The following is a 25,700-nucleotide window of genomic DNA, read 5'->3' on the forward strand; positions in this document are numbered from 1 at the left end:
TATTGTGACTGCGTGTGGCACGAACGGTGGCGGTTGACCGTTCAAAGAAACTGGCGATATGCAGAAAATTCATATGCTTGGGCAAACACGACCTTACATGACCTGCTTCCGGGCTCCCTTTTTCAAACTTTCAAAACTTCGAATTGTACTGATCTTGTCTTGATGAAAAATAATAATTTTATGATTTAAGAATGTGTGTCTCACATGCTGTCAATTTGTTATAGGGGTGGGGATATAGCTCAGTTGGTAGCGCGCTGGATTTGTATTCAGTTGGCCGCTGTCAGCGTGAGTTCGATCCCAGGTTCGGCGGAAATTTATTTCACAGAGTCAACTTTGTGTGCAGACTCTCTTCGGTGTCCGAACCTCCCCCCGTGTACACTACATTGGGTGTGCACGTTAAAGATCCCACGATTGACAAAAGGGTCTTTCCTGGCAAAATTGCTTAGGCACAGTTAATAATTGTCTACCTATACCCGTGTGACTTGGAATAATAGGCCGTGAAAGGTAAATATGCGCCGAAATGGCTGCAATCTACTGGCCGTATAAAATTTCATCTCACACGGCATCACTGCAGAGCGCCTAGAACTGTACCCACGGAATATGCGCGATATAAGACTCATTGATTGATTGATTATTTGGATTTTAAAAGTTAGTTCTAGCACCAAAACGAGGCTTCCGATTTGATTTAAAGTACATCTTTTTCTAACTGCACAAAATTAATTGTTTGAAAATGTCTTACACTCAACGAAAAGCAGCCACGATGCTCCCGAGCAGTAAGCATTCAAATGGAAGTATGTTAGTACTGTCTGTAAAAGCTCGGGAGGCTCAGGGATCAGAAACAGATGGTTTACGGGAGGCGTAGGGTGGCTTTAATGTTATGTTTTAGTCGTCCGCTTGTCTTCATGTTTCTGCGCCACCAATGTCATTTTTCAGATTGAGATAATAAAGTTAATTTGATTGATTTGATTTTAAGGAACAAGGACATTTGCTCATAAAAACAGATCAGAAGTGATTAGCTCCCATCTTTTTTTCATTTTCCCAAAGACAATTGAAGGAAACACGAAATTTGAGATTTGTTTCTTTTCATGGCTTTTGCATTCTTTTTCTTCAAGATCTTTGTAAACAAAATTTCATAGCGGTTGTTTTTTGTGACAAAAAGTGTTATTTGCATTACTAATTTGTCAGAATTGGTGTTTTTGCGCCTTTTTGAGGTAAAACATCCAGTCTTTAGGAAACATGCATCTCCCAGAACAACAAAGACAAAGTTTTGAAGTGTGTTTTGATTAATACAGATCCCACCACACATTAACAGAGAATGTTCTAGGTATATGAACAGATTTTATTCCCTGGGGAGAAGTCATAGGAAGTATTTATTTTTGATTTAAATAAAGTAGCTTTTACAACTTATGCAGAATTTCTCAAACCATTCTTCTGTTATTCATGTATACACTATTTTTGTCATTGTGTGTAGACATCATTACTTGCGAAAACACACAATAAGTAAGAAAACAAGAGTTCGTTCAGGAGATGAGTATTTCCCTGTGACGGCACTGGTGCCCCAAAACTTTCCGAGACTTCTCAGATTCTTAAGTTTTCACAGTGATGTCAAATGATAATACATCACTTTGAAAATGATCATTTTTTTGCAAGGAAAAAGATGACAATGTTAACATTCACACCCACCAATGATTACATGGTGATCAAAGTTCCACAACAACAAAATGCTGAGAACTCAAAACACGTTCTGGACCTATATTTTGTGCAACCTTGGCATTAATTAGTTTTAAGATGGGTCATGTGGTTAAATCCCGCAGTGGGGCACTGCGGTTATGAAATTAAAGGCCCCTCCTGTTTTTGGAACCGCAGGAGCTTTCTAGTTTGCTGTTAGGTAGATTTTTGGTTCCTCTTTCCTGTCATGCTCTCTTTTTCTTCATGAATTCTTTTCTTTTTTCTGCCTTCTTGCTCATTCACCTGTATTTTTTCCAAAAATCTCTTCTCTTGCCGCTTGTCTCGCGATTCATGTATAGTTTAATCTGTTAGTGTTCTGATGTAAGTCCAGCAGTAGATAGGTTAAGCCTATTTTAACATACTGGAAACTGGTAATCTTCCAGTAGGTATTAATTTAGTTTTACTAAAGCCTGCTGGGACACAAGTAATGGGTTAGTGCATTTGTAAACAGGAATCGCTTGACAAGTGACCCCCTTCATCCCCCCCTTCCTCGTCCTGATATGGCTCTGCGTAGTCGGCTGGACGTTAAGCAACAAATAAACAAACAAACAAACAAACATGTGGTTAAAGCAAAAGGCTCAACCACTGGCTCAAACTAAAACTCTCGCTGCACGTACGTCTCTACCACGCAAATATGTAAATCAAGAAAAGGGCGTAAAAAGGCCGTGACTCAAATGACTTCCCACTACAACAACTACCACCATCTCCACTACCACTACCAACTACTACTACTACTATGTACTTAAAATACTTTTTAAGACTCAGCGAAGCAGCTTACTTTTATTTTCGCCAAACAAGGAACCTGACTCTGAGATTTTCCAACAGGTGGAAGAACTACAGAATTCCCACAGGCCATAGCGGGTATCGTGCAGGACACCCCCAATGACGGCCCAATAAGGGACAGAGAATCCAATGAGGAAGAAACAGGTCCCCGCCACGAAGCACGCTAGTCCCACTTTCCCCGCCTGTGTCAGGTTGTCCAGAACCATCTTGAAGCTGTGGATCTTCCTCTACTGGCGTTGGTTGTTGTTGTTGCTGCTACGTGGATCTTACAGCTGTGGATCTTACCGCTGTGGATCTTACCGCTGTGGACCTTACCGCTGTGGATTCTCTTCTGATGGTGGAGCTATAGCTATGATGCCGTCCTGCTCGTCACAAGTTATGACTGTCACTGGTGAGACAGAATAGAGAAGAAACTGGTTTATCACAGTAGTTGATTCAAGAACATATGCATATCGGCACGCGCGCGCGCGTACACACGCACACCACACACACGCACGCACACACACATACATACATACAAACGAGCGCGCACACACACACTGACACACACACACACACACACACACACACACAAACAATTATCGACCTAGGGAAGAGGTAGTGGGCATGATACAAGTGTAGGGGGGAGGACTTTGAAGGGCATCAAAGAGGTTCAAACGGTTTGCAGAAATTACCAGCCGAAGTTTCTAATCATACCCATTGTTCTTGTGCTGCAAAAATGGCATTCCTCCGTCTTCGTGAGCCAAGTGTTACTGATTGGCTACAGTTTGTAATTTTCTGACACAAAATACAGTTTTACCCCTATACTTTGGAAATCCCTTCACAGAAGCTGTATTTTGGGAGGAATGGAATATTCTTTATCACTTGCAGAAAGCCTGTGCATGCAAAGTACTGTGAACGCGTGACGTGACACATTAGTCATTCGGGAATCTATGAGAGTGGTATGTATGTGTGTATGTGTGTGTAAATGCTTTAGTGTAAATGTGTGTGTGTGTGTGTGTGTATTATTGACCGGGGGGCTGACGGATATGACGAAGTGCGTTCAAAGGCCACTCATACCACAATTATCCGACTGAGCCGCACAGTGAAGTGTCGAAATGACTCGACACAAGCCACAGGCACATGACCGCCGGTTGGAGAGGGGGAAGTGCGGGTCAGCCTCCGCCCCCCCCCCCCCCTTCCCCCCTCTCTCCCTCCCTCCCCCGTCCAACATCGTCCCCACTCCCTTAACAAGTATAATAATAATAATAATAAATGAGCAGTTATATAGCGCAACATCATAACTTTACAATTATGCTCTTAGCGCTTGACACATTTAAAATTAAAACACAGTTATACAAGGATTTACATCTACATTCATAGTTAAAAAAAACCAAAGGAATACTGTACTCACCGATGCAAGAACGAAACAAGACTCGTTCTTGTATCGGTGAGTACAGTATTCCTTTGTTTTTTTTACTTTGTTCATCTTACCACAGTCACTTCGTTGTTTAGATCTACATTCATAGTCAACAACGCTTAATTAAAAGCATACACCATCAAACATACATTACAAAAAATTCTTCCACTAACTAAGTAATAAAAACATGAATAAAATAGGTAATGAAAACAAGGAAATACCAGCTGAATACCCTTTATCAAACAGAACATGTTATCAACAATACTGAAAACAGCCCTAGATGTTAATTATATACATTATCACATTATCACTAAAACAGCAAATACACTATATGTAGCCTACTGATGGACTGAGAAAAACAAAATCAGGGGTTGTATTTCTTGAAGAGGTGTGTTTTAAGTGCTCGTTTGAATGCTTGGGGTGACTGAGAGTGGCGGATGTGAAAGGGGAGAGAATTCCATTGTGTGGATGCGCAGAAAGTAAAAGTGCGTTGTGTTTTGGTTTTGGTGTGTGGAATGGTAAGGATGCGACAGTCAGAAGAGGCACGGAGTTGTCTTGCTGGAGAATAGACGGCGAGGAGTTCAAAGAAGTAAGCAGGAGACGAGCCAGAAAAGAAGTTAAAGCAGAGGGTGGACAGTTTGTAGTCAATGCGGGCTTGAATAGGTAACCAGTGCAGTGTGCGAAGAAGTGGTGTTGCGTGATCTCGTTTTCGTGCTTTGAGAATGAGGCGTGCTGCCGAGTTTTGGACTTTTTGTAGTTTATGCAGGAGAGGACAGCCAGAGAGAAGAGAGTTGCAGTAGTCAAGTTTAGAAAGAACAAAGGCACAGGCAAGAGTGTTAGTTGTTTGAGAGGAGAGTGTGTGGCGAATGGTGCTGAACTTACGAAGCTCAAAATAAGCTACTCTACAGACTAAAGATATATGTTTGTTAAGGGTCATGTCGGATGAAAGGGTGAATCCAAGGTTTCTAGCTGATGGTGAGAAAAGAATGTCGGTGTTGTCTATTTGAACAGAAACAGGTTGGGGAGAGGGAAATGTAGTGTTCTTCTTTTTGCACAGTAAGACTTCAGTCTTATCATCATTCAGCTTAAGTTTGTTATCGACCATCCAAGATTTAACATCAGTGATGCATGTCTGAATGGTCTGGATGGCGGAATGTGTCTCTGCAGGGGGACTGGGTTTATACAGCTGGGTGTCATCAGCAAAAGACTGATTTAAAACAGAATGGTTTTGAATCAGTGTGGAGAGGGGCTTAGTGTACATGATGAAAAGGATGGGACCGAGTACTGAACCTTGAGGAACGCCGAAAGAAAGTGGGGCTGGAGCAGACATCTGGCCATCGACAAGCACAGCCTGAGTCCTGCCAATGAGATAGGACTCAAGCCATGCTAGCGGTGGACCGGAGATGCCGTACAGAGTCTGAAGTCTATGGAGAAGCGTGACATGGTCAATCGTGTCGAACGCTGCAGAAAGGTCAAGTAGGGTAAGCACTGACACATCACCACCATCCAGAGCAGACAAAATGTTACTGATTACTTTAAGTAGGGCTGTTTCAGTACAGTGAGAAGGGCGATAAGCGGACTGAGAATGCGAGATCAAATCATGGGTGTTCAAATATGACAACAGCTGCTTCAGAACTACCTTTTCAAAAACTTTTGACAAGAATGATAAATTAGATACAGGACGATAATTCTTCAAAATATTGACATCAAGACTAGGTTTTTTGAGAAGTGGTTTGACAAGTGCAGTTTTGAACAATGATGGAAAAACACCAGATAACAGGCTATCATTGACAATTTGAGTAAGAGTTGGAAAAAACACATCAAGATTCTCAAAAAGCAGTGGTGTGGGTATGGCATCAATCAAGTGGACAAGTTGTTGGTTTGGACTTCAGAATAATGGATCTAAGGTCTTTTTCACTGATTGGCTGAAATCATGGAAAAGAACAATCAGTGGGAACATCAACATGACTGGAGGAAGCAGAATGTGCACTCATCTGATCAAGTTCAGAACGAATATCAGAAACCTTGATAAAATAATCACTGACTACATCTGGCAGCTGACAAGCGGGGAAAACAGTGGGAAGTGGGGATACCTTACTGCGGCCGGTCAACCGGCTGCAAATATCGAACAATGTTTTGCTTGAATCGCAAGCAATAATCTGGGCTTGGAGGAAGGTTGTCTTTGCTGCGTGTACTAACTTAGTTACAATGTCCTTTGCTCCTTGAAATATTTGTTTATGGACAGTAAGACCAGTCTTAAGATACCTGCGCTCAGCACGCCTACTGTCACATTTCGCATCACGCAGTTCGACACAGATATCGGAGTACCACGGTGCGGACTTGGACGGACGAACACGGCGACGTGAAACGGGGGCATGAACGTCAAGAGCAGCACGAAGTGTGGCATCAAGTTGCTCAAGCGGAGGGGGAGGGGGGCAGCGCGTTAGTACAACTATAAAGTGGCGTTTCATGTCATAACTTGTAAATGTTATAATCCTTTCAGTCGAAGGAGAGAGAAAACAATGTTACAGGGTTACAGATCTCAACAGAGACTGTCTCTGAGCTCGGCTTCTCTCCAGCTGATGCTACTCTTACACTGTGCCGAATTACCCTTGCGAATAGAATCCGCCACTAATTCGTAATGATCGGGACATGTTCGCAAGACATTCGTAAATGTTCTTAACCATTTGCCACCATTCGTCTATTGTTCCGAGTATTAGCAACATGCTCCCAATATTCGCAAGAAAGGCATATTCTATACAAAGCCTTGGTATATGAATTTGCATGCATTCGCAATGATCGGTAGAAATTCGCAAGCACTCGCAACCATTCGTAAGACATACACAAGGATTCGTAAGGCTTCGAATTTTCAATATTTTTTTGCTGTACATTAATCTCTTTTTTTGCCGAATACAACATGTTCATATTCGCAAGGATATTCGGCACTGTGTAAGACATGCATAAGAGGCAAAATCTTTAGTCTGTATGACAGTAAGCATTCTCTCTTCTTTTCGTCACCTGTTCTCCAGCCACCAGACAGTACACATCATTTCATCATGGCAAGACCTAACGAATCGTGTCCAAATTCCAATCCTCTACCTCACCTCAGACATATCTCTGCTCACTTCTATCGCATCACTTCCCCCTCCGAACTAGTATGTTGTCAGGTTTCTCGAGTAGGACATACAATTGCGTTCTGTACCAACACATTTAGTACAAATCAATCTAAATTTGCATAACTTTTTTGTTTTTTTTGTTTTTTGAAAGGACCTCGTCATTATGCAAATCGATATTAGGGGTATCGATATTTGGGGTATTGATATTTGGGGTATCGATATTAGGCGGATGGGTGGGCACAAAACCAACAGAGTTGCACAATTCTGGTGCCCACTCCTGCATCACTGAATGTTTTACAATCATATCATCGGTGAACATAATAACATCTAGTTCGGTTTCTGAGTGTACGTGTTACAGCATCATCAGCGACAATTAATTATGTCCCTTGTTCCACAAGGAAAGTGTTTCGGGAAATGGGCATTAGTCGCGCCACAGGAGCTTGTATCAAAGCGCTGGTCGGTCGAAGTATCCTACTCCTTTATCCCTACAGTAATATTTGAATAGTAATACTACAGAAAGAATAAAGGAGTATGAAACTTGGATACAAGCTCCTGTGAGTCGCACAACCTACTTTCGATCAAGTTAGGTTCTGAAAACTGTCGGCGGAGGAAAATTAACTATACCCAATATTGACGGACTGTGTGATGATATCTTCTGCTATGATCTGTTGAGACAGTGATATCAAAATCGAGACCGGAGGTCGAGATTTTGATATCACTGTCGAAACAGACCAATAACCTAACCAATCAGAACCTAACTTGATCGAAAGTAGGTTGTGCGACTCACAGGAGCTTGTATCCAAGTGTCATACTCCTTTATTCTTTCTGTAGTATTACTATTCAAATATTACTGTAGGGATAAAGGAGTAGGATACTTCGACCGACCAGCGCTTTGATACAAGCTCCTGTGGCGCGACTAATGCCCATTGTATTCACTGTAAAAAAATTACAAAAGCGTTTGCTCAGTTTTGGCTGTTCCATATCCCTCCCTCTGATTATTAATTCTTTTTGTTCGCTCTTTTCTTGTGCTTTTACGTATTTTATATGACTTTTCTTTCAAAAAGTAATTAGTCACCTGCTCAACTAAATTCTGGGATAATAACATATATATATATATATATATATATATATATATATATATATATATATATATATATATATATATATATATGTCTTTGTTTTTAAATGTAGGTGTCTTTGTTTTTGAAGTGGGGAAGCAATCAAGAGGTCGTCGATATCAAAACTGATATCGACGGAAATGTCGTCGATATCACTTTTGCAATGAGCTCAGTTTTGCCCAATTGACCAATGGAAATCTACGTAACATATGAAATAGCAATATATTTTTATATTGTGAGCTTTTTGTTGTTGGACACTACAGGGTCAAATATATATATTTGTTATCATTTTCACGAGTTTTTATTCACAAACACCTGGGAAATAAATCTCATGTTCCCCATGCAATAAATCCCCGGTTATCATAGTTGCAGGAAGCAGGTTATACACGGATATTCAAAAGCAAACCCAATAGAAACGCTCGGGGATTCTTCGGCTCTTTTCATAGGCGTGTCCCCAGACCTAGACAGACGACACTGCTTTGCAAAGTTCCAAAAACGAACTGGAAAACCGGCAAAAGTAAACAAAAAACAAATCTACTCCATGAAAGGTCATAAATTCATCACAAACAAATGAAACCTACCGATATGTTTTGTCTTCTTACAAAGTCATGGAGTGCGTGTATCTGTGTTTCGATACACAGACGTTCGGAGAAACACGAACGTCAAGTTCAAGTCAAACCAATTGACCCCTGACACACACATTTTGACCCGTGCAGAAGACGTTGTATCGATAAACGAAGCGCAAATAAAAAAATAAAAATAACAGCAAAGAACATAGCAACAAGATATGCAAACATCTAATTAAGCCGAGCAAGCAGAGTGACAGGTCTAATGAGGCAATGAGTCGGAAACAAGATCGCGATTCTTTCCTTCGCTGCACGACGCAAATCTTCTGTGACATTTGACCCAACGTGCCTTGCTGCACGATGCAAATCTTCTGTGACCAGTTTGACCCAACGTAGCTTCCACATTCGATCACTAAGCTTAATGTTTACAATTAAAAACCGAGGGGGTGGAATACTGAGAAGAACCTACAGAACTGTGCATCCTCAAACCTGACATACTTATCCCAACATTTTATGAACTCATAACACAGAAAGTTGCTTTCACACCCCAGCTTTGATTGCAAGAACGTGCTGGGGCCCCAAAACATGTATTATCAAAACGGAACTCGTGTTTCAAAGCATGGCTCCCTGTGTTGATTTGACACTTATTTTCTCACTACCAAAATGATGACAAAAACGATGTTTGGTGGTTTGTTGACAGACCAGCTTTTTTGTAGGTCCTCGGGGGGCATATCGACTTTTGTTTCATATTTATTGACCGTGGCCTTCGGCCTTGGTCAATAAATATGAAACAAAAGACGATATGCTTCCTCCTCAGACCGACAAAAAAGCTGGTCTGTCAACAACCCATCAAACATCTTTATCTTATAATATCATATCTACATCAGTAACAAATCAAAGTGATGTTCTTGCAAAATCACACAAAAAACGAATACTTGCAACTAGGCTGACAACTATGTATCCCTGGGCACAGTAGTTTCTGTAAATTCTTTATCTTATGAGTGGAATGAGTTCTCAGAAACCTGGGTGCTACTACCCGGCCCCTGTGCATTCAAAAACATAAAGTGTTCAGACTAAGAAAGATAGAAATAACCTGTTGTCCATACTAAATTATTAAATAGCCTACTATTTTCTACTTGAAATGCGCTGTCACGAACGCGCGCGCGCTGAAAAATACGGGAAGAAGTCACGCCGTGGATCGTGTAACTCTGCATTTGCGCCACCGCAACTTTTCATCGCTTCACGCCGACGAAGAGGCAAGCTGCGAGGTAGGTCTCTCGAATGATAAATTAAATTGTTAGAATGCTAAGCACTCAGCATGTTCTCAAGTGTTGCATTTCACATACTTATATCCTTAGCTATATTTCTGTATATATTTTTTGATGCTTTGATGGCCCTGGTGATCGTGACGATCTGTTTTTCTTCTCGTTTCTCCATGTTTTGGGCATATTTTCAGTTTCTGCGTCAAATGCAACAAAACGGAGATTACTGGTTATTCTTGGACATGTTCACTGATAACTTTAATGTTTTATGAATCTCCACGTGTAGTTTCTCTGTATATAGTTCCATATATACTTTGCAAGAAGCAGATAAAAACAGAGTGTCAACAACTCTCTGTAATTCGCCACCGCATCAATTCAATGTTAGATGTAACTCGCCACCGCATTTTTTGTTATTCGCCACCGCACTACGCAAATTGTTATTTTCAAACGCATCAACATCGTGGAGGCATTTAAACCTTTATTTTTGTCACAAAACTGACAGCAATTGATAGGAGCATTTTAACGTTTGTGCTGCAAGTTTTAAACTCAGGGGAGTGGCGTGATCTTGCCTATGCAAAGGATTTAAAGGCACCATGAGTTGACAAATCAAACTGTAGTATTTCTTCTTCTTCTTCTTCTTCTTCTTCTTCTTCTTCTTCTTCTTCTTCTTCTTCTTCTTCTTCTTCTACTTCTTCTTCTTCTTCTTCTTCTTCCACTTCTTCTTCTTCTGTATGAAAAGTATGCTTATCTGTACTTGAGTGTATAACCCACATGTACTGGAATGTGCTTATATATATATATATGACCCCCCAAAAAAAGTCCCTGGGACTGTGAGATTCAAGAGGTTTAGGATATGATGACATCAATAGGAAATATAACAGTGCTTACCGTAAGAGTGAAAAAAATACTATATTTACAAGTGGGAAATGCATCGATGACGGCGAGTGATGATCTGAACAGATTACGCAGCAAAATAAAGACACATCAGAACATGAAGACCAACGTTTTCACCAATGAGATTTCACTTCTAGGAAGGCACGCTGATGAAAAGTTTGTCCTCATGTTCTCGTATGCATTCATTTACATTCGGAAGATTGACTACACATACAAGAATGTACAAAAACGTTCCGCATGGTTTGAACATTACTTCGTGTAAGGCGACGAATGGCAGGATGGATAGCGTACTTACTTCAGATAAGTGCTTCTTTTTCAAAATAAAAAAATAAAATAAAAATAAAAAATAATAATAAAAATATGCTGGATCTATTCGAAAGTGTTCATTGCAGAACTGAAAACAAAATTCTTTGAAAACAACATTTCAGGCAACACATTTCTGGGAATGGCGTAAAAGCTGCGTCCTGTACATGAAAGGATAAAAGCATCTTGGGCAGGAGTGAGCAAGTGTGTGTGTGTGTGTTGGTGTGAGCCTTGAGTGTTGATTTGTGTTTATCCCCGAGTACGCAGTACTAGGGTCCAGCAGACTTTAATTGTGTGTCTGTGTGTCTGTCTCGACTTAACAGCTTATTGCTGGGAAACTACTGGGCGCAGTTTGTTCAAAAGTTGATACTGACACTAACTTGATAATAGGTCCGATTGATCGTATTAAAACTTCATAATGTTACCTGGGACCTAAATGGCAAATAATCCACAAAAACGACTCTTAACGGAGGGCGCAATTCGCGGTGGGTCAGAATAGCCGTTCGGCTGATAAACCGCCCAGCCAAGCCAGCGACACCGTACCAGGCTTTGCGTGCTTTGCGTGCGTGTACCACTGCGCGAGGACTATGGGCATTTGAGTTCACTGGCGAATGTAAGATTTGTTGGCTTGGAGGAAAGCGTTTCCGACTATGGCCAAAGGGATCCGGGTTCGATTCCCGGCATGGGCGGTCTATTTTTTTTAAAATTCTTGTTTACTATTGTTTATTATGAACGTTTTAATGTTTTATTTTACTCTAATAATTAATTTTTATTTTTTTTATTTTATTTTTTTAATCCAAGTGATCCTGGTGGAAAGCGATTCGTCTATGGCCAAAGTGATCCGGGTTCGATTCCCGGCATGGGCGGTCTATTTATTTTTTTTATTTTTTTTAAATTCTTGTTTACTATTGTTTATTATGAACGTTTTAATGTTTTATTTCACTCTAATAATTTTTTTAATTGTGTAAAATAAATTAATTTTTTTTTTAAATCCACGTGCACAAGACAAAAACTTTCATACTGGGGGAGCGAGCCAGTCTGAAGAGTACTCGGGTCCAGCGCCAGCGTTTTTTATACTCTTTGCCACAGACAGACATCACACGCGTACTAAGTGATTTGCACACATGTGTGGCGGTTTGGGTTTGCATTGCGTTTGCACGCAAATTTTTTGTGGCACTTGGAGCAGTCGAATGGTTTTTGACCGATGTGTTGTTTGTTCACATGTGACTGGAGGTCTGCAGACCTCGTAAATGTTTTTTTGCACATCCCACAGGTAACCCTTGGACCCCCACCCTCTGTGTGATGGAAGAGCCTGTGGTTTCTTAATGTTCGTTGGTGTTTATATGTTTTCCCACATTCTGGGCATAAACACTGCTTTTGCTCTGACTTCTTTTTCTGCGGTGTCGAAGTCACTGGTGGTCGAGTAGTAACTTCTACCACATCACTGACATCAAGGAAGCTGTCAATGGTTTGCCCGGACTGTTCCAAATCCATCTGCAACAAAACCACTCGTATCCCGTCAGAAAAGTTATTGTATAAGCATATGTGATTGAAGAGCGCAGCGATTCTTGCCATTCTAGCAATAAACACTCAGTGGCTGAAATCACTAAGTTTGACAATATGGAACCTACCTCTTCCTGTTTGATTTGCGGTCACTTGAGTCTGAAACTGGGCCTGGAACGCTCCTGTTAAAAACATTGTGGGGCCAAATACCACATAATTCTAAAATTCTTAAGCTTCGTTGGTGTTTATGTGTGTGAAATAATTCTAAAATTCAGTCATTCCTATTACCAGCGACAACACAAAAACTCATCAGTTTGACGCTGGAAGAGAAAAGAACGCCTCTGACAGACGTGACGTTTTTCGGGAAAGAAGAATGACGAAGAATGTGGGGGTGAAACGCCGCCAGGTGCGTCTCAGAAACGTGTTCTACAAAAGCTGAACTAGGGGAAGGGCTCCTAATATGGACCGGCTCCTAATATGGACCACCACAAACTAACGGCGCTAGAGCGCTCAAAAAAGTTTTATTCGCTGTATCCACCCTCTCTGGATAACTTGCACATGTCAAAACAGTTGCAGAAACAGAAATCTCAAAACCGTCAGGCTTTTTCTCTTTTTTCACTTTTGGCAGCGTTCACTCTAAATTTGCCGCCTAAAACGGACTCGTTTCTGTCTACAGCCAAAGCTTTTATCAAACAAAAATGGCTATATATGACAGCTAAAACCGTATTTGTTACATTTTAGCAGTGTTGACCCCGAGTTTCTACTGCAAACAAAAAATAATAGCAAAATCTCAAAGTATGTGCGAGTCCCCTAATATGGACCACCTTCAACAAATCGAAGAAAATAAAAGCTAAAGGCTGTTTTCATTAATTCATTAAGAAGCTTGCTGGTACTAACCTATAACTAGCCCTCGAGATTTAAAAAATATGCAACGAAAAGTCTTCTTTTTGTGGAAGTTGATAATTTTACTTATTTTCACTCTGTTTTTGATAAGCTTCTTTAGTTTCCTGGTGTGCTTCAAATAATGCTCTCATCAACCCAAAACAGATAAATCTAGAGCATATTTTAATTAGGCTGACCTGTACACTAAGTTGTATCATGTTATTTTGAAATATAGGGGGCTTTTTACAGTGATTCGTGAAGGCCGCTTCGCTGGTCCATATTAGGCGCCCAGGCTCCTAATATGGACCCTTTGTGATTTTTTCTGTATTTAATTTTTGCTGAATGTGTATCAAAGCTATTTTACTCTGATTGGGCCTAACGGTTAACCTAAGAAAGAAGGACTACCAAACAAAAAATGAAACTTCTTTGCAAGAAAACAAGCTATTTATCAGCATGAAACAAAAAGGGGTCCATATTAGGAGCCCTTCCCCTATACACTGAACTGAACAACTCCAAATCAAAATTTTCAATTGGAAGTGACAGAATCACTGAACTCTTCAACATATTATGCAATTCATTAGACAGTTGCGGTGGCGAATAACATCCAAGACGTGAAATTGCGGTGGCGAATTACACCAAGCATCGGTGGCGTATAACATGAAGTCTAATTGTTTGTGTTTTCTTTTGCCGCGTGCGTCACCCAAAGACAAAATTGTGCAACAGCATTCATCAAGAATACAAAGGACATGTTTAGCTCACAGGATATCATCACGGGAATGCATCAACTAGTGCTGTTTCGTTGAAGTTACGAAGGAACGGACAAATCGTGCAATTTCAGCTACAATTGCAGCAGAAATCGGACTTCAGAACTGCCGAAACCTGACATTTCGACTAAAAAAGCACGTACCTTAGACCTTGAGTATATACTTCTTTAAAATGTACTAATGAAGAATCTAGATGATGCCTGAAAGTCCTACACATTTTCATTTTCTGTGAGAGACCTACCTTGCAGCTTGCCTCTTCGTCGGCGTGAAGCGATAAAAAGTTGCGGTGGCGCAAATGCAGAGTTACACGATCCACGGCGTGGAAGTACGTGTGTCTGATACCTACGCTCTGAGTGACCGTTCGTTTGTGCTGGGTGTTGTGTTGTGTTGTGTACAGACTGGGATGACAAACCCAAGCAAACACTGGCACATCTATACTGACACTGTTTGGGCCGAGTTGGGCACGTCATTGTTTTACACGCCGCTTCAGATCGAGATCACGCACTCACACACCTATAAGTATTGAGAAATAGGCCTACACATACGCACACACACACACGCACGTACGCACACCACACACACACGCACACCACACACACAGTCACAGTGACACACACACACACGCGCGCGCGCGCGCGCACGTACGTACACCGTGCACAGTGACACACACTCACACATCCGCGTGGAACACAAACACACATATAGTAACACACACACACACACACACTGACACGGCACACTGTGACACATTATCTCCGGGCTGTCTCTCAGCTTGGATCCTTATTTCTCGCCCCCCCCCCCCCCCCCCCACCCCTCTGAGTCTCTCTCCTTCCCTTCTCGCCCCCCCCCCCCCTCTATCTCTCTCTCATGCTAGATTCTCTAACAATAAACTAGGCATGCTAGTGCGCTTGAATTAGGAAATTTTTTGCTTGCAGAGAGTAGAAAGGTTCTAATTTATGACGGCTTACTAGTGCCAAAACCTCATAATTGTAATTATCAAGGGAAAATTAGTAATTTCACACTCTACACTAACGACTGCAGTGGCATTGACTCCACCCTTCTTATCAAATATTCAGATGATACAGCGCTAGAAGATCTCTCCAATAGTGACGCAACTTACTTTGCAGAAGTAGAACGTTTCAACGCCTGGTGTAAAGACAACTTTTTAGACCTAAATGTGACAAAGACCAAAGAACTTCTGATAGACTTTAGAAGAAACCCTGCCCCTGTCCCTGACCTGATGATTGATGGTGTGACTGTTGAGCGTGTGACTGAATATAAGTATCTTGGCACAGTTATCGATGATAAGCTGTCCTTCAATGCAAACACCACCCTCATACACAAAAAATGTCAGTCACGCATCTACTGCCTTCAGAAACTTAGGAAGTTGAATGTGAACTCTTCTATCCTTCAAACTTTCTACCGCTCTTTCATCGAGTCTGTCATCACTTTTGGTTTTGTGTCCTGGTATGGAGGTCTGAGTGTGAAGAACAGGAATGTCTTAGTGCGAATGGTGAATGTCAGTAGCAAGGTGATTGGCAGGCAGCAAGCAAGTGTGGAGTCCCTGTATGAAAAGCGTGTGGTGAGAAAGAGTAGGCGGATAGCTTCAGATAGGTCCCATGTCCTAGCCCAACTCTATGAACTCCTTCCCTCTGGCCGTAGACTTCGCACGCACAAAGCTAGGACACTCAGGCTGCAAAACAGCTTCATCCCCAAATCCATCACCCTTAGCAACATGTAAACACATCCACATACCCGACTCAGCCCCTCTTCTGCCAGTGCAATCAGTAGTAATGTACATGTATGTATTGGTTTTATGTACAACCGTATATTTCCTGCGATATATTGTATGTTATGATATTTTGCAATGATGTTTAGCCATAGTTCGTTATACACGTAGGTGTGCGAGAATATGTAAGCGCAGTGCTTTAAAGATGTCCATGTTATATAGTGCTATATGTTTTATGTAAAATCAATATCTTGTTTGTATTATTGTTATGTACCACCCCTGAATTTCTCTATGAGATAATAAAGTATTCTTATTCTTATAATTACCATTTACTAATTTTCCCGGAATAATTACTAACTTTCACCTGTTAATTACTAATTTTTAGTTTTGGCTCACTTCCTGACGGATTGCTAGTGCCAAAACTAAAAATTAGTAATTTTCCCGTGAAAATGAGTAACTAACAGGTGAAAACGTTAAGCGTTAATTAGTAATTATCACGTGATAATGGGTAACCCCAGGTTTTGGCACTAGTAATTAGCCGTCATAGGGCTTACTAGTGCCAAAACCTCATAATTGTAATTATCAAGGGAAAATTAGTCATTTTCCCTTGATAATTATCATTTTCACGTGTTAATTACTAATTTTCCCGGGAAAATTACTAACTTTCACCTGTTAATTACTAATTTTTAGTTTTGGCTCACTTCCTGACGGATTGCTAGTGCCAAAACTAAAAATTAGTCATTTTCCCGTGAAAATTACTATAATTATCCCGTGAAAATGAGTAACTGACGAGTGAAAACAGTAACTGACAGCGTTAATTAGTAATTATCACGAGATAATCTTTCTTTCTTTCTTTCTTTATTTGGTGTTTAACGTCGTTTTCAACCATTCAAGGTTATATCGCGACGGATCACGAGATAATGGGTAACCCCAGGTTTTGGCACTAGTAAGCCGTCATACTAATTGCAACCAGCGTCGTCTTGGTTTCAGACATGTTTGAGATGTTTCAGTTGATTAAAACCTTAATATCGCAATATTAAGGGTAAGTTGATTTTAAACGTTCCTTTAACCATGTAAGAGTAACGTTCATGAACGCCTTCCACTATTTCCTGAGTGCAGGCATATTTCCCGCTGGCGCGGACAGAAGTAAACGCACCACATACACCACTGACATGTCCCGGGTGTAACGCGTTCAGCTTTCTGATTCGATATATACTCAAGACTGAAATGTTGTTTCCTAGTAAAAAAAATTAAAGAAGTACACTTATTTGAGAATGAAAAACACGTCACGTGTTCCTGCACGTGAAGGAAATTGGGGGTGAAATTCAATACATTTCACCCCGGACAAAACTCGATTTCTTCAAAAACGTGCACCGAGTGGTTACGTCCTTTGAATGAGAAGGGAAGGATTTTAGCATGAAGCAAATGTCTAAGTTTAAATTTTGTTTTGAATGTGTTAGGTCGATCATCAGTATTATGGAAGGGAGGGGGGCTTTTCAGTGTGGAGTTAAAACAAGATCAACGAGGCCGAATCAGAAACTTAGCTGCCGGTGGAAAGCTGAATGCGTTACACAGGCACTGAATGGTACGCCCAGGCTCTCTTTGAAAATTAACTTGCACAATTTCCTTGAAGACCAGACACTTTACTCACAACATGTTTCGCTTGACACAATCAATTCAACATTTTGTTATCCACAAAGGATTTTACATTACAAAATGAAGCGACACGAAATCCACAACTGATTCAAACTGTTTCACACCAATCCAGTCAGTCCAAAGATCACAAACTGACATTTGTCAACAACGCTGAGAAAAACAAACCTTGATCTTTTCCTCTCTTCTAGTTCGACGGAGGACAACAGGTTCACAAATTTGACGTGCCAGGCGTCTACTACGCACAGCACGGTTTCAACACAGGCAGAGAATCGAATGCAATCCAGGTTTCCCAATTGCTTCGTTTCCGGCCAATTTATGTGGAGACGTGATGCGCACAAACAATATTGGCGGTCTAGAAGTGTCGTCTGCGCAATGATCGCGGCGGCGCCCGCGGCTTTCGTTAGACCTCAATAGGGGCCTACAAGCAGATTGACACAAGCAGCGTGTCGGAGAGACAGGAAACAGCGGTCTTCAGTCAAACAGGGAAACACCACTGAGAGAAAGGATTCATGTCTTTTCCACACGCTGTTGAGTACAGCTGAACCCCCCCCCCCCCCCCACCTTAGTTTATAAGACCCACAGAAATCTGCGAAATTGAGGTCTTACAACGGCGGGAGTCTTATGTCTTAAATTGGAGGTAAATGGACAGAAAATGTAAACAAGTCGCGTAAGGCGAAAATACAACATTTAGTCAAGTAGCTGTCGAACTCATAGAATGAAACTGAACGCAATGCAACGCAGCAAAGTGAAATTGACAAGAAGAGCGGGGTACCCAATAAACATGCCAGAACTGGGCCACTGCTGGCGTTTTGATGGCAATGCCAGTTGCCAGAACTACTGCCATCAAAGGCCCACCTATGGCCCAATGCTGGCATATTACCCGTATGCACATTGGCAAATTGATGGGCCATCACTGGCAAGCCAGCACTTTGCCAGCAAAAACCCATCATTTATTTGCTGGCTTTTTGATGGCTTGCCATCATTTTTCCAGCAATTTGCCAGCAAAAACCCATCATTTATTTGATGGCTTTTTGATGGCTTGCCATCATTTTGCCATCATTTTGCCAGAATTTTGCCAGCAAAAACCCATCATTTATTTGATGGCTTTTTGATGGCTTGCCATCATTTTGCCATCATTTTGCCAGAATTTTGCCAGCAAAAACCCATCATTTATTTGATGGCTTATTGATGGCTTGCCATCAAAAACCCAGCATTTTGCCAGCATTTCGCCAGCATTTTGCCAGCATTTTGCAGGTTTTTAGTTCCATATAAAAAAAAACTTTTTTCCATATATTTTCCGTTAATGGCCCTTTACCTGCTGAAATTACCGGGCCACAACTGGCCCGGCAAAATGCCATATTTCTGTCTTTACCATTGCCAGCAAAATGCCAATAAGTTGCAGGAAATATACCAATACCACTGATTCGGATAGAATGACGGCTCTATTCATGTACTCGATCTGCACAGTCTTGTTAGCCCATAGATGGTTGTTAGAAGTCTATAAATATGCTTTGTTTTGTCATTTTTTACTGTGAATGTAATAACAATAACAAAACACAGCACATCAATGGACTTTTCAACCCATGCTGGCGGCAAGACGTGCGCAAATAAAGCAAAGGGCAATGCTGTCAAGCTGTACATTAGCAATATGCATATGCGTAATTATCAAATTCATCAGTAAAATGCAATTGAAATGCTAATCACATTTGTCGTGTAACTTATCTGGCAAGTAAAGGCAGTGGTTTTGACAGAATATCGTCATCAACGCAGTTATAGCGGGCACAACAACAATACAGTAATATATATTAAAAACAAAACAAATGTAAAGCTTCCAAACAGCAACGACTCATTACCGAAACATTACAGAAACGTACGCTTTGTTTTCAGTTGCTCACTGTTTTATTTTATTTGTACAGCGTTCTAAATTTCACACTCGAGACATGATGACCAAAGGCAGGAATGTTTCTTGTTCACTTCCCAGTAAACCTCCGTAGGATTGTCTTGATTCTGTCATTTCTCTGTTTGCATCCGCAACGTTGAGATAACGCTTCTTTTCTTTGTCCTGACGTCGTAGCCTACGGTAAGCCATTGAAACTCTCAAGTCCTCCTGCCGTTCACCTCTTGAAACATGAAAGCAAACGAGTTTTGTTGGTTTTAATTCATTATTCCATATCACACACACACACACACACACACACACACACACACACACACACACACACACACACACACACACACACACACACACACACACAACCAAACAACCAAACAAACGCAAGCATACACGCAGGCATGCAAGCAAACAGCACACGCACGCACGCACGCGCGCGCGCTCACACACACACACGCGCACACACACACGCGCACACACACACACACACACACACATACACACATACACACACAGAGGCATTCTCACAGAGAGGACGACTTGTTGTAACCTATACATATTTTCTGAACTGACTAAAATGCCAAGCAGAAGTAAGGGGTCAACAGGAATATGTATTTTGATCTAACCTGCGAAGCTTACGTTGTCTCGGACAGCTCTCTTGCGTTTCTCTCAGGAACTGAGACCCAGGCGAGCTGCATCTTATCCAGTTGGGCAGTCAGACACTTGCACAAATCTTTGTCCTGGAGTGAATAGACACATACTCAATGTCAACATTCACAAGATGCAATTTGTTTGGTTACAAGTAAGCTTATGGTAATGCCTATGGTGCTTTTCTTTTGACAGAGACAAAACAAACTCAATCACACAAAGAAAGGAAAAAGGCACACACACACACACACACACACACACACACACACACACACAACCGCGCGCGCGGGCGCACACACACACACACACACACACACACAACCGCGCGCGCGGGCGCACACACACACACACACACACACACACACACACACACACACACACACACACACACACGCGCGTGCGCGCGCAGATTCTTTCTTACAGAGAGGACGACTTCTTAAAGTCTATTATATTTTGCGAACTGACTCAAACGTCCAGCAGAAGAAAGTTGAAAAAAAGACCGACAACGGAGGAAAAGAACAAGAAGATACTAGATCTAACGCCGTTGCGACGACCTGCTCACCCACAACTGTTTGTGAAACTCACCACGCTTGCTTCTAGCCGGAGGAGATCGGACGCGTACTGAAATCGAAGAAGGTGCTTTGGAAATTCCTTGAAGTTGAATGCAAAACAAATAACCGGACATCTGCAGAACCACCGCGGGCCGGATTTAGTTGACAATGCGTCATCATCACGAGTGACGTCAAGATATTTCGACATTTGTTTGTACATTACGTCACTCCAAGTGAGAAAGTCATACCGCTGTGCTGTCGCAGATCTTCTTGCCAGCAATTATCCAGCATTGGCCCACTGCTGGCGTGCCAGCAAAAACCCACCTATAATTGCCAGCAAATCGCCACCTATGGCCCAATGCTGGCAAACAAGCACTGGGCCATCAATGGCGTGCCAACAGTGGGCCAATTAAGGCATTTTACTGGCCGACAATATTACTGGAATGCCAGAGATGGGCCAGTGATGGCAAGCCATAACTGGGCCTTTGTTGGCAAACCATAATTGGCCCAGTGTTGGTTTTTTTATGGCCAGCTTTACCAAACTTGCCAGCAAAAAGCCAGCAGTGGCCCAGTTCTGGCATGTTTATTGGGGTAGTAGTTGCGCTAAGAAGGATAGCACGCTTTTCTGTACCTCTCTTTGTTTTAACTTTCTGAGCGTGTTTTTAATCCAAACATATCATATCTATATGTTTTTGGAATCAGGAACCGACAAGGAATAAGATGAAAGTGTTTTTAAATTGATTTCGAAAATTTAATTTTGATAATAATTTTTATATATTTAATTTTCAGAGCTTGTTTTCAATCCAAATATAACATATTTATATGTTTTTGGAATCAGCAAATGATGGAAAATAAGATAAACGTAAATTTGAATCGTTTTATAAAAAATAATTTTTTTTTTACAATTTTCAGATTTTTAATGACCAAAGTCATTAATTAATTTTTAAGCCACCAAGCTGAAATGCAATACCGAAGTCCGGCCTTCGTCGAAGATTGCTTGGCCAAAATTTCAATCAATTTGATTGAAAAATGAGGGTGTGACAGTGCCGCCTCAACTTTTACAAAAAGCCGGATATGACGTCATCAAAGGTAGTTATCGAAAAAAAAGAAAAAAACGTTCGGGGATATCAATCCCAGAAACTCTCATGTACAATTTCATAAAGATCGGTCCAGTAGTTTGGTCTGAATCGCTCTACACGCACGCACACACACACATACACACATACACCACGACCCTCGTTTCGATTCCCCCTCTATGTTAAAACATTTAGTCAAAACTTGACTAAATGTAAACAAGTCGCGTAAGGCGAAAATACAATATTTAGTCAAGTAGCTGTGGAACTCACAGAATGAAAGTGAACGCAATGTAATTTTTCAGCAAGACCGTATACTCGTAGCATCGTCAGTCCACCGCTCATGGCAAAGGCAGTGAAATTGACAAGAAGAGCGGGGTAGTAGTTGCGCTAAGAAGGATAGCACGCTTTTCTGTACCTCTCTTTGTTTTAACTTTCTGAGCGTGTTTTTAATCCAAACATATCATATCTATATGTTTTTGGAATCAGGAACCGACAAGGAATAAGATGAAAGTGTTTTTAAATTGATTTGGACAATTTAATTTTGATAATAATTTTTATATATTTAATTTTCAGAGCTTGTTTTTAATCCGAATATAACATATTTATATGTTTTTGGAATCACCAAATGATGGAGAATAAGATAAACGTAAATTTGGATCGTTTTATAAAGTTTTATTTTTTTTTACAATTTTCAGATTTTTAATGACCAAAGTCATTAATTAATTTTTAAGCCACCAAGCTGAAATGCAATACCGAACCCCGGGCTTCGTCGAAGATTACTTGACCAAAATTTCAACCAATTTGGTTGAAAAATGAGGGCGTGACAGTGCCGGCTCAACTTTCACGAAAAGCCGGATATGACGTCATCAAAGACATTTATCAAAAAAATGAAAAAAACGTTCGGGGATTTCATACCCAGGAACTCTCATGTCAAATTTCATAAAGATCGGTCCAGTAGTTTAGTCTGAATCGCTCTACACACACACACGCACACACGCACACACGCACACACACACACGCACATACACCACGACCCTCGTTTCGATTCCCCCTCGATGTTAAAATATTTAGTCAAAACTTGACTAAATGTAAAAAGCAAGGTCTTACAGTGGGATATCTGAATTATTCAAACTAGGGGTTTAAACAGGGGTTCCACTGTAGTGTGAGAGTGAATGGGAAAGGGTGTGCGCGCGGGCTGCTAGCTGTGCACTTTCGGGTGGAATCAATAAATGTGAAGCCGGTGCACACAAACACCCCGCACCCTCCACCTCTTGTCAGACAGTGGTGGATGGTGTGAGGGAGGGAGGGTGAGACAACTCCTCACATCCATGAACTTTGACCCTAGGGTTTTTTTGAAATAAATATTGACTTGACTTGACTTGACTACTCCAGCATTAGCGTGTTGTTTCATGTCGTCGGTTTCGCATCGGGCCCGTACTTGCTAATCGCTCACAAACAGCTTCAAGAATAAACACATATCTCTCAGCTTTGGGTATAGTATCATCTAAGAAGCCATTTCGAGAAAGGGTTGTTTTGCGAATGAAACATTTCATGCGCCTGTGTCATGTGACCCCAAGCAAACACACTCTTGGGGAGTTATGCATGAGTGCCGTGTAAAGTACACGCCGACTTCACAGCGAAGTCATGACTTGAAAGTCGCCACCTACCGCAGGCGCTCAGTCGGTATACGTATGCACGGGTGACGACCAGACCGCCGACTTTCAAGTTGCCGTGTAACGCAAGGTCACCAGTCAATCTATTATTATAACGAGGAATTCCTTCCTTTGCGCATGCGCTAGGGTCATTCGATAACATCCTCCCGCTTCCTCGCACGGGAGTTCGACTATTCAGAGACGGAGAGCAGTGAAATATGGGTCAGTGCTACTTTGCGCTGAAACGAATCAAAGATGTCTTCGCTAATCTTATCGGTGTTGGTTCTAAAATAATATGACAAGGGAAGTGAATCTCGCAAAAAAATTATCTTTTTAGTCCAGCACTTCCAACTATTGGGTTCTGTCTAAAAACGATTACGGCGCAAAATTCGTCGACTTTGATGGCGGAAAACCATGAAAATGGCCATTCTGTTCGCTGAAGTCGGCGTGTAAACCATTTAGACGACCTCCGGAGCACGTCTAAATTTAGTCGCCAGTTTCGGTGGTACAAGCGTGTAGTCGCCACCCGTGCATACTGTGTACCTCGCGGTTGGCGGCACTCGCTGTTTGCACGCCGCCTAAACGTTTAGACGTCACTCATACATAACACCCTTGGCCAGGAAAAATGAGTTACTTCCCTTCGGGTCTCATTTATCCCTGACAGGATGCCTTTGTATTCCTTCTCTGGAGAGAAAATCGATGTTTGTACATATTTAGAGCTTTTCGTGATGTGGTATGGATATAAGCAGATTCGCGATTGTCGATAATGATTTTTCATGGTGTTGTAAAATTGTTAAATTACAAAGGAATTGTATCCTCCTCCTTATCTTATCCTCCTATGTAAGACAGTTTCAAGCGAGCTATCTTTCGCGGATGTATTTACTGTGCAAACAACTCTAAATATGGCAAAAGTGTCACGTGATAATCAACTTTGTCACGTGATCATAACAAAATGGCTGCGGAGCGGATGATATTTATTTTCGAAACCAGTTGGGAGTGATGCAACAATATCACGGTCTCCTTCCCACAGCAGTCTCCAAATTTTGACTTGTTTTGACCTTTTTGTTTTTATCATAACTGTGAAGAACAGAACGGAGATCACTGTCGAAGTCGGCCATTCTACAATCACGTTCGTCTTTCGTCTTAGTATCAGAAACATCAGCGAAAAACATATGGCCGGAGAGAACTCTGTATTTTTGTTTTGATAGATTTTGGCTTTTAGCTCCGCTTCTTAGCGTAGCAATTATCCATCCTGTCAGAGAGACATGAGCGATAGCGTGGACCGATGATTATCAGAATGACTCTTGGCGGCAAAGCATCATGAAGCATCCCCACTCGAACGACTGACACCGGCAAATCAGTACTGGTACATCAGTAATATTCTGCAGTTGACGCAGTTCAGCATACAAATGATATTATTATGTTGTTGTGAGAATTAATCTGACTGTTTTGCCTGAGAAAAATAGAATACTCATTGATTGTGCTTAAAGGCACACTCAGCTTCACGTAAACCATCAGTTTCTGGTTACAGACACTGTCAGGCTTTTACACACAGTACAAACACCCTTTCGTTTAAACACTCACCGCTTGAGAACATCCTAGGTGCCCTCCGCAAAGCGGAGCGAGCATTTTTCAAAGAATTTATTTTTGCGTGGCCAGCCGGATTAACAATGAGACAAATCGGACGCCTCGTTTTGGCGCTAGACCTAACTTTTAAAATCTAAATAATAAATTGACAGCTTGTTACACAAACATTCTTAAATCATAAAACAATTCTTTTTTCATCAAGACAAGATCAGTACAATTCGAAGTTTTGAAAGTTTGAATAAAGGGAGCCCGGAAGCAGGTCACGCAAGGTCGTGTTTGCCCAAGCAGACGAATTTTCTGCATAGCGGTGGCTTCTTTGAAGCTAACCGCCGCCGATAAGTTCGTGTGACTCGCAGCCGTTTGTTGCGTTTTAGATTCAGAGGTACACAATAACGTGCTATTGTAGATACAGCGAGTCGCATTGAAATCACAAACTGACGACTAAATTATTGTGAAAAAAAAGGAAAATGGATCACACGGGTTCACGATGGCTCAGGGGTTAGATAAACCACGAAAACTGGTGTGTGGTTTACGCAAGCTAAATAGCCATTCAAACGAACTGTGTCATTTAATGCTATTAAATGCTAATGCA

At 41.4% G+C, this 25,700-nt stretch overlaps 3 protein-coding genes and 1 long non-coding RNA gene across 6 annotated transcripts in view; 1 reads left to right on the forward strand and 3 right to left on the reverse strand.

The window, feature by feature from the left end:
* LOC138966790 (uncharacterized) overlaps nt 1-651 on the forward strand; it is a 42,977-nt gene extending 42,326 nt beyond the window's left edge. The window contains exon 5 of the transcript XR_011455761.1: nt 225-651. The gene's annotated coding sequence lies outside the window, so the exon portion shown is untranslated. The remainder of the gene's footprint in view (nt 1-224) is intronic.
* LOC138966786 (pre-mRNA-splicing factor 38A-like) overlaps nt 1-25,700 on the reverse strand; it is a 325,120-nt gene that overhangs the window by 35,753 nt on the left and 263,667 nt on the right. The window lies entirely within an intron of this gene.
* The window catches only part of LOC138966791 (uncharacterized), an 82,757-nt gene that overhangs the window by 35,313 nt on the left and 21,744 nt on the right, over nt 1-25,700 (reverse strand). The window contains exons 1-2 of one of the 3 annotated variants that reach the window (XM_070339130.1): nt 17,869-18,093; nt 2,507-2,899 (exon numbers count right to left, since the gene is read on the reverse strand). The exons of 1 other annotated variant lie outside the window; for it this stretch is intronic. In XM_070339130.1, the coding sequence (XP_070195231.1) occupies nt 2,507-2,717 (211 nt within the window). In that variant the 5' untranslated portion in view covers nt 2,718-2,899; nt 17,869-18,093. Of the gene's footprint in view, nt 1-2,506; nt 2,900-17,868; nt 18,094-25,700 lie in introns of those variants that run through there. One more of the 3 variants, XM_070339131.1, reaches the window with a different exon arrangement.
* LOC138966771 (uncharacterized) lies at nt 18,997-21,385 on the reverse strand. Its single transcript, XR_011455759.1, has 2 exons — nt 20,221-21,385; nt 18,997-19,823 (listed from the first exon to the last, which is right to left on the reverse strand). It is a non-coding gene; the product is annotated as an uncharacterized lncRNA (long non-coding RNA).

Source organism: Littorina saxatilis, linkage group LG5 (assembly GCF_037325665.1).
Source record: "Littorina saxatilis isolate snail1 linkage group LG5, US_GU_Lsax_2.0, whole genome shotgun sequence".
Lineage (NCBI taxonomy): Eukaryota > Metazoa > Mollusca > Gastropoda > Littorinimorpha > Littorinidae > Littorina > Littorina saxatilis.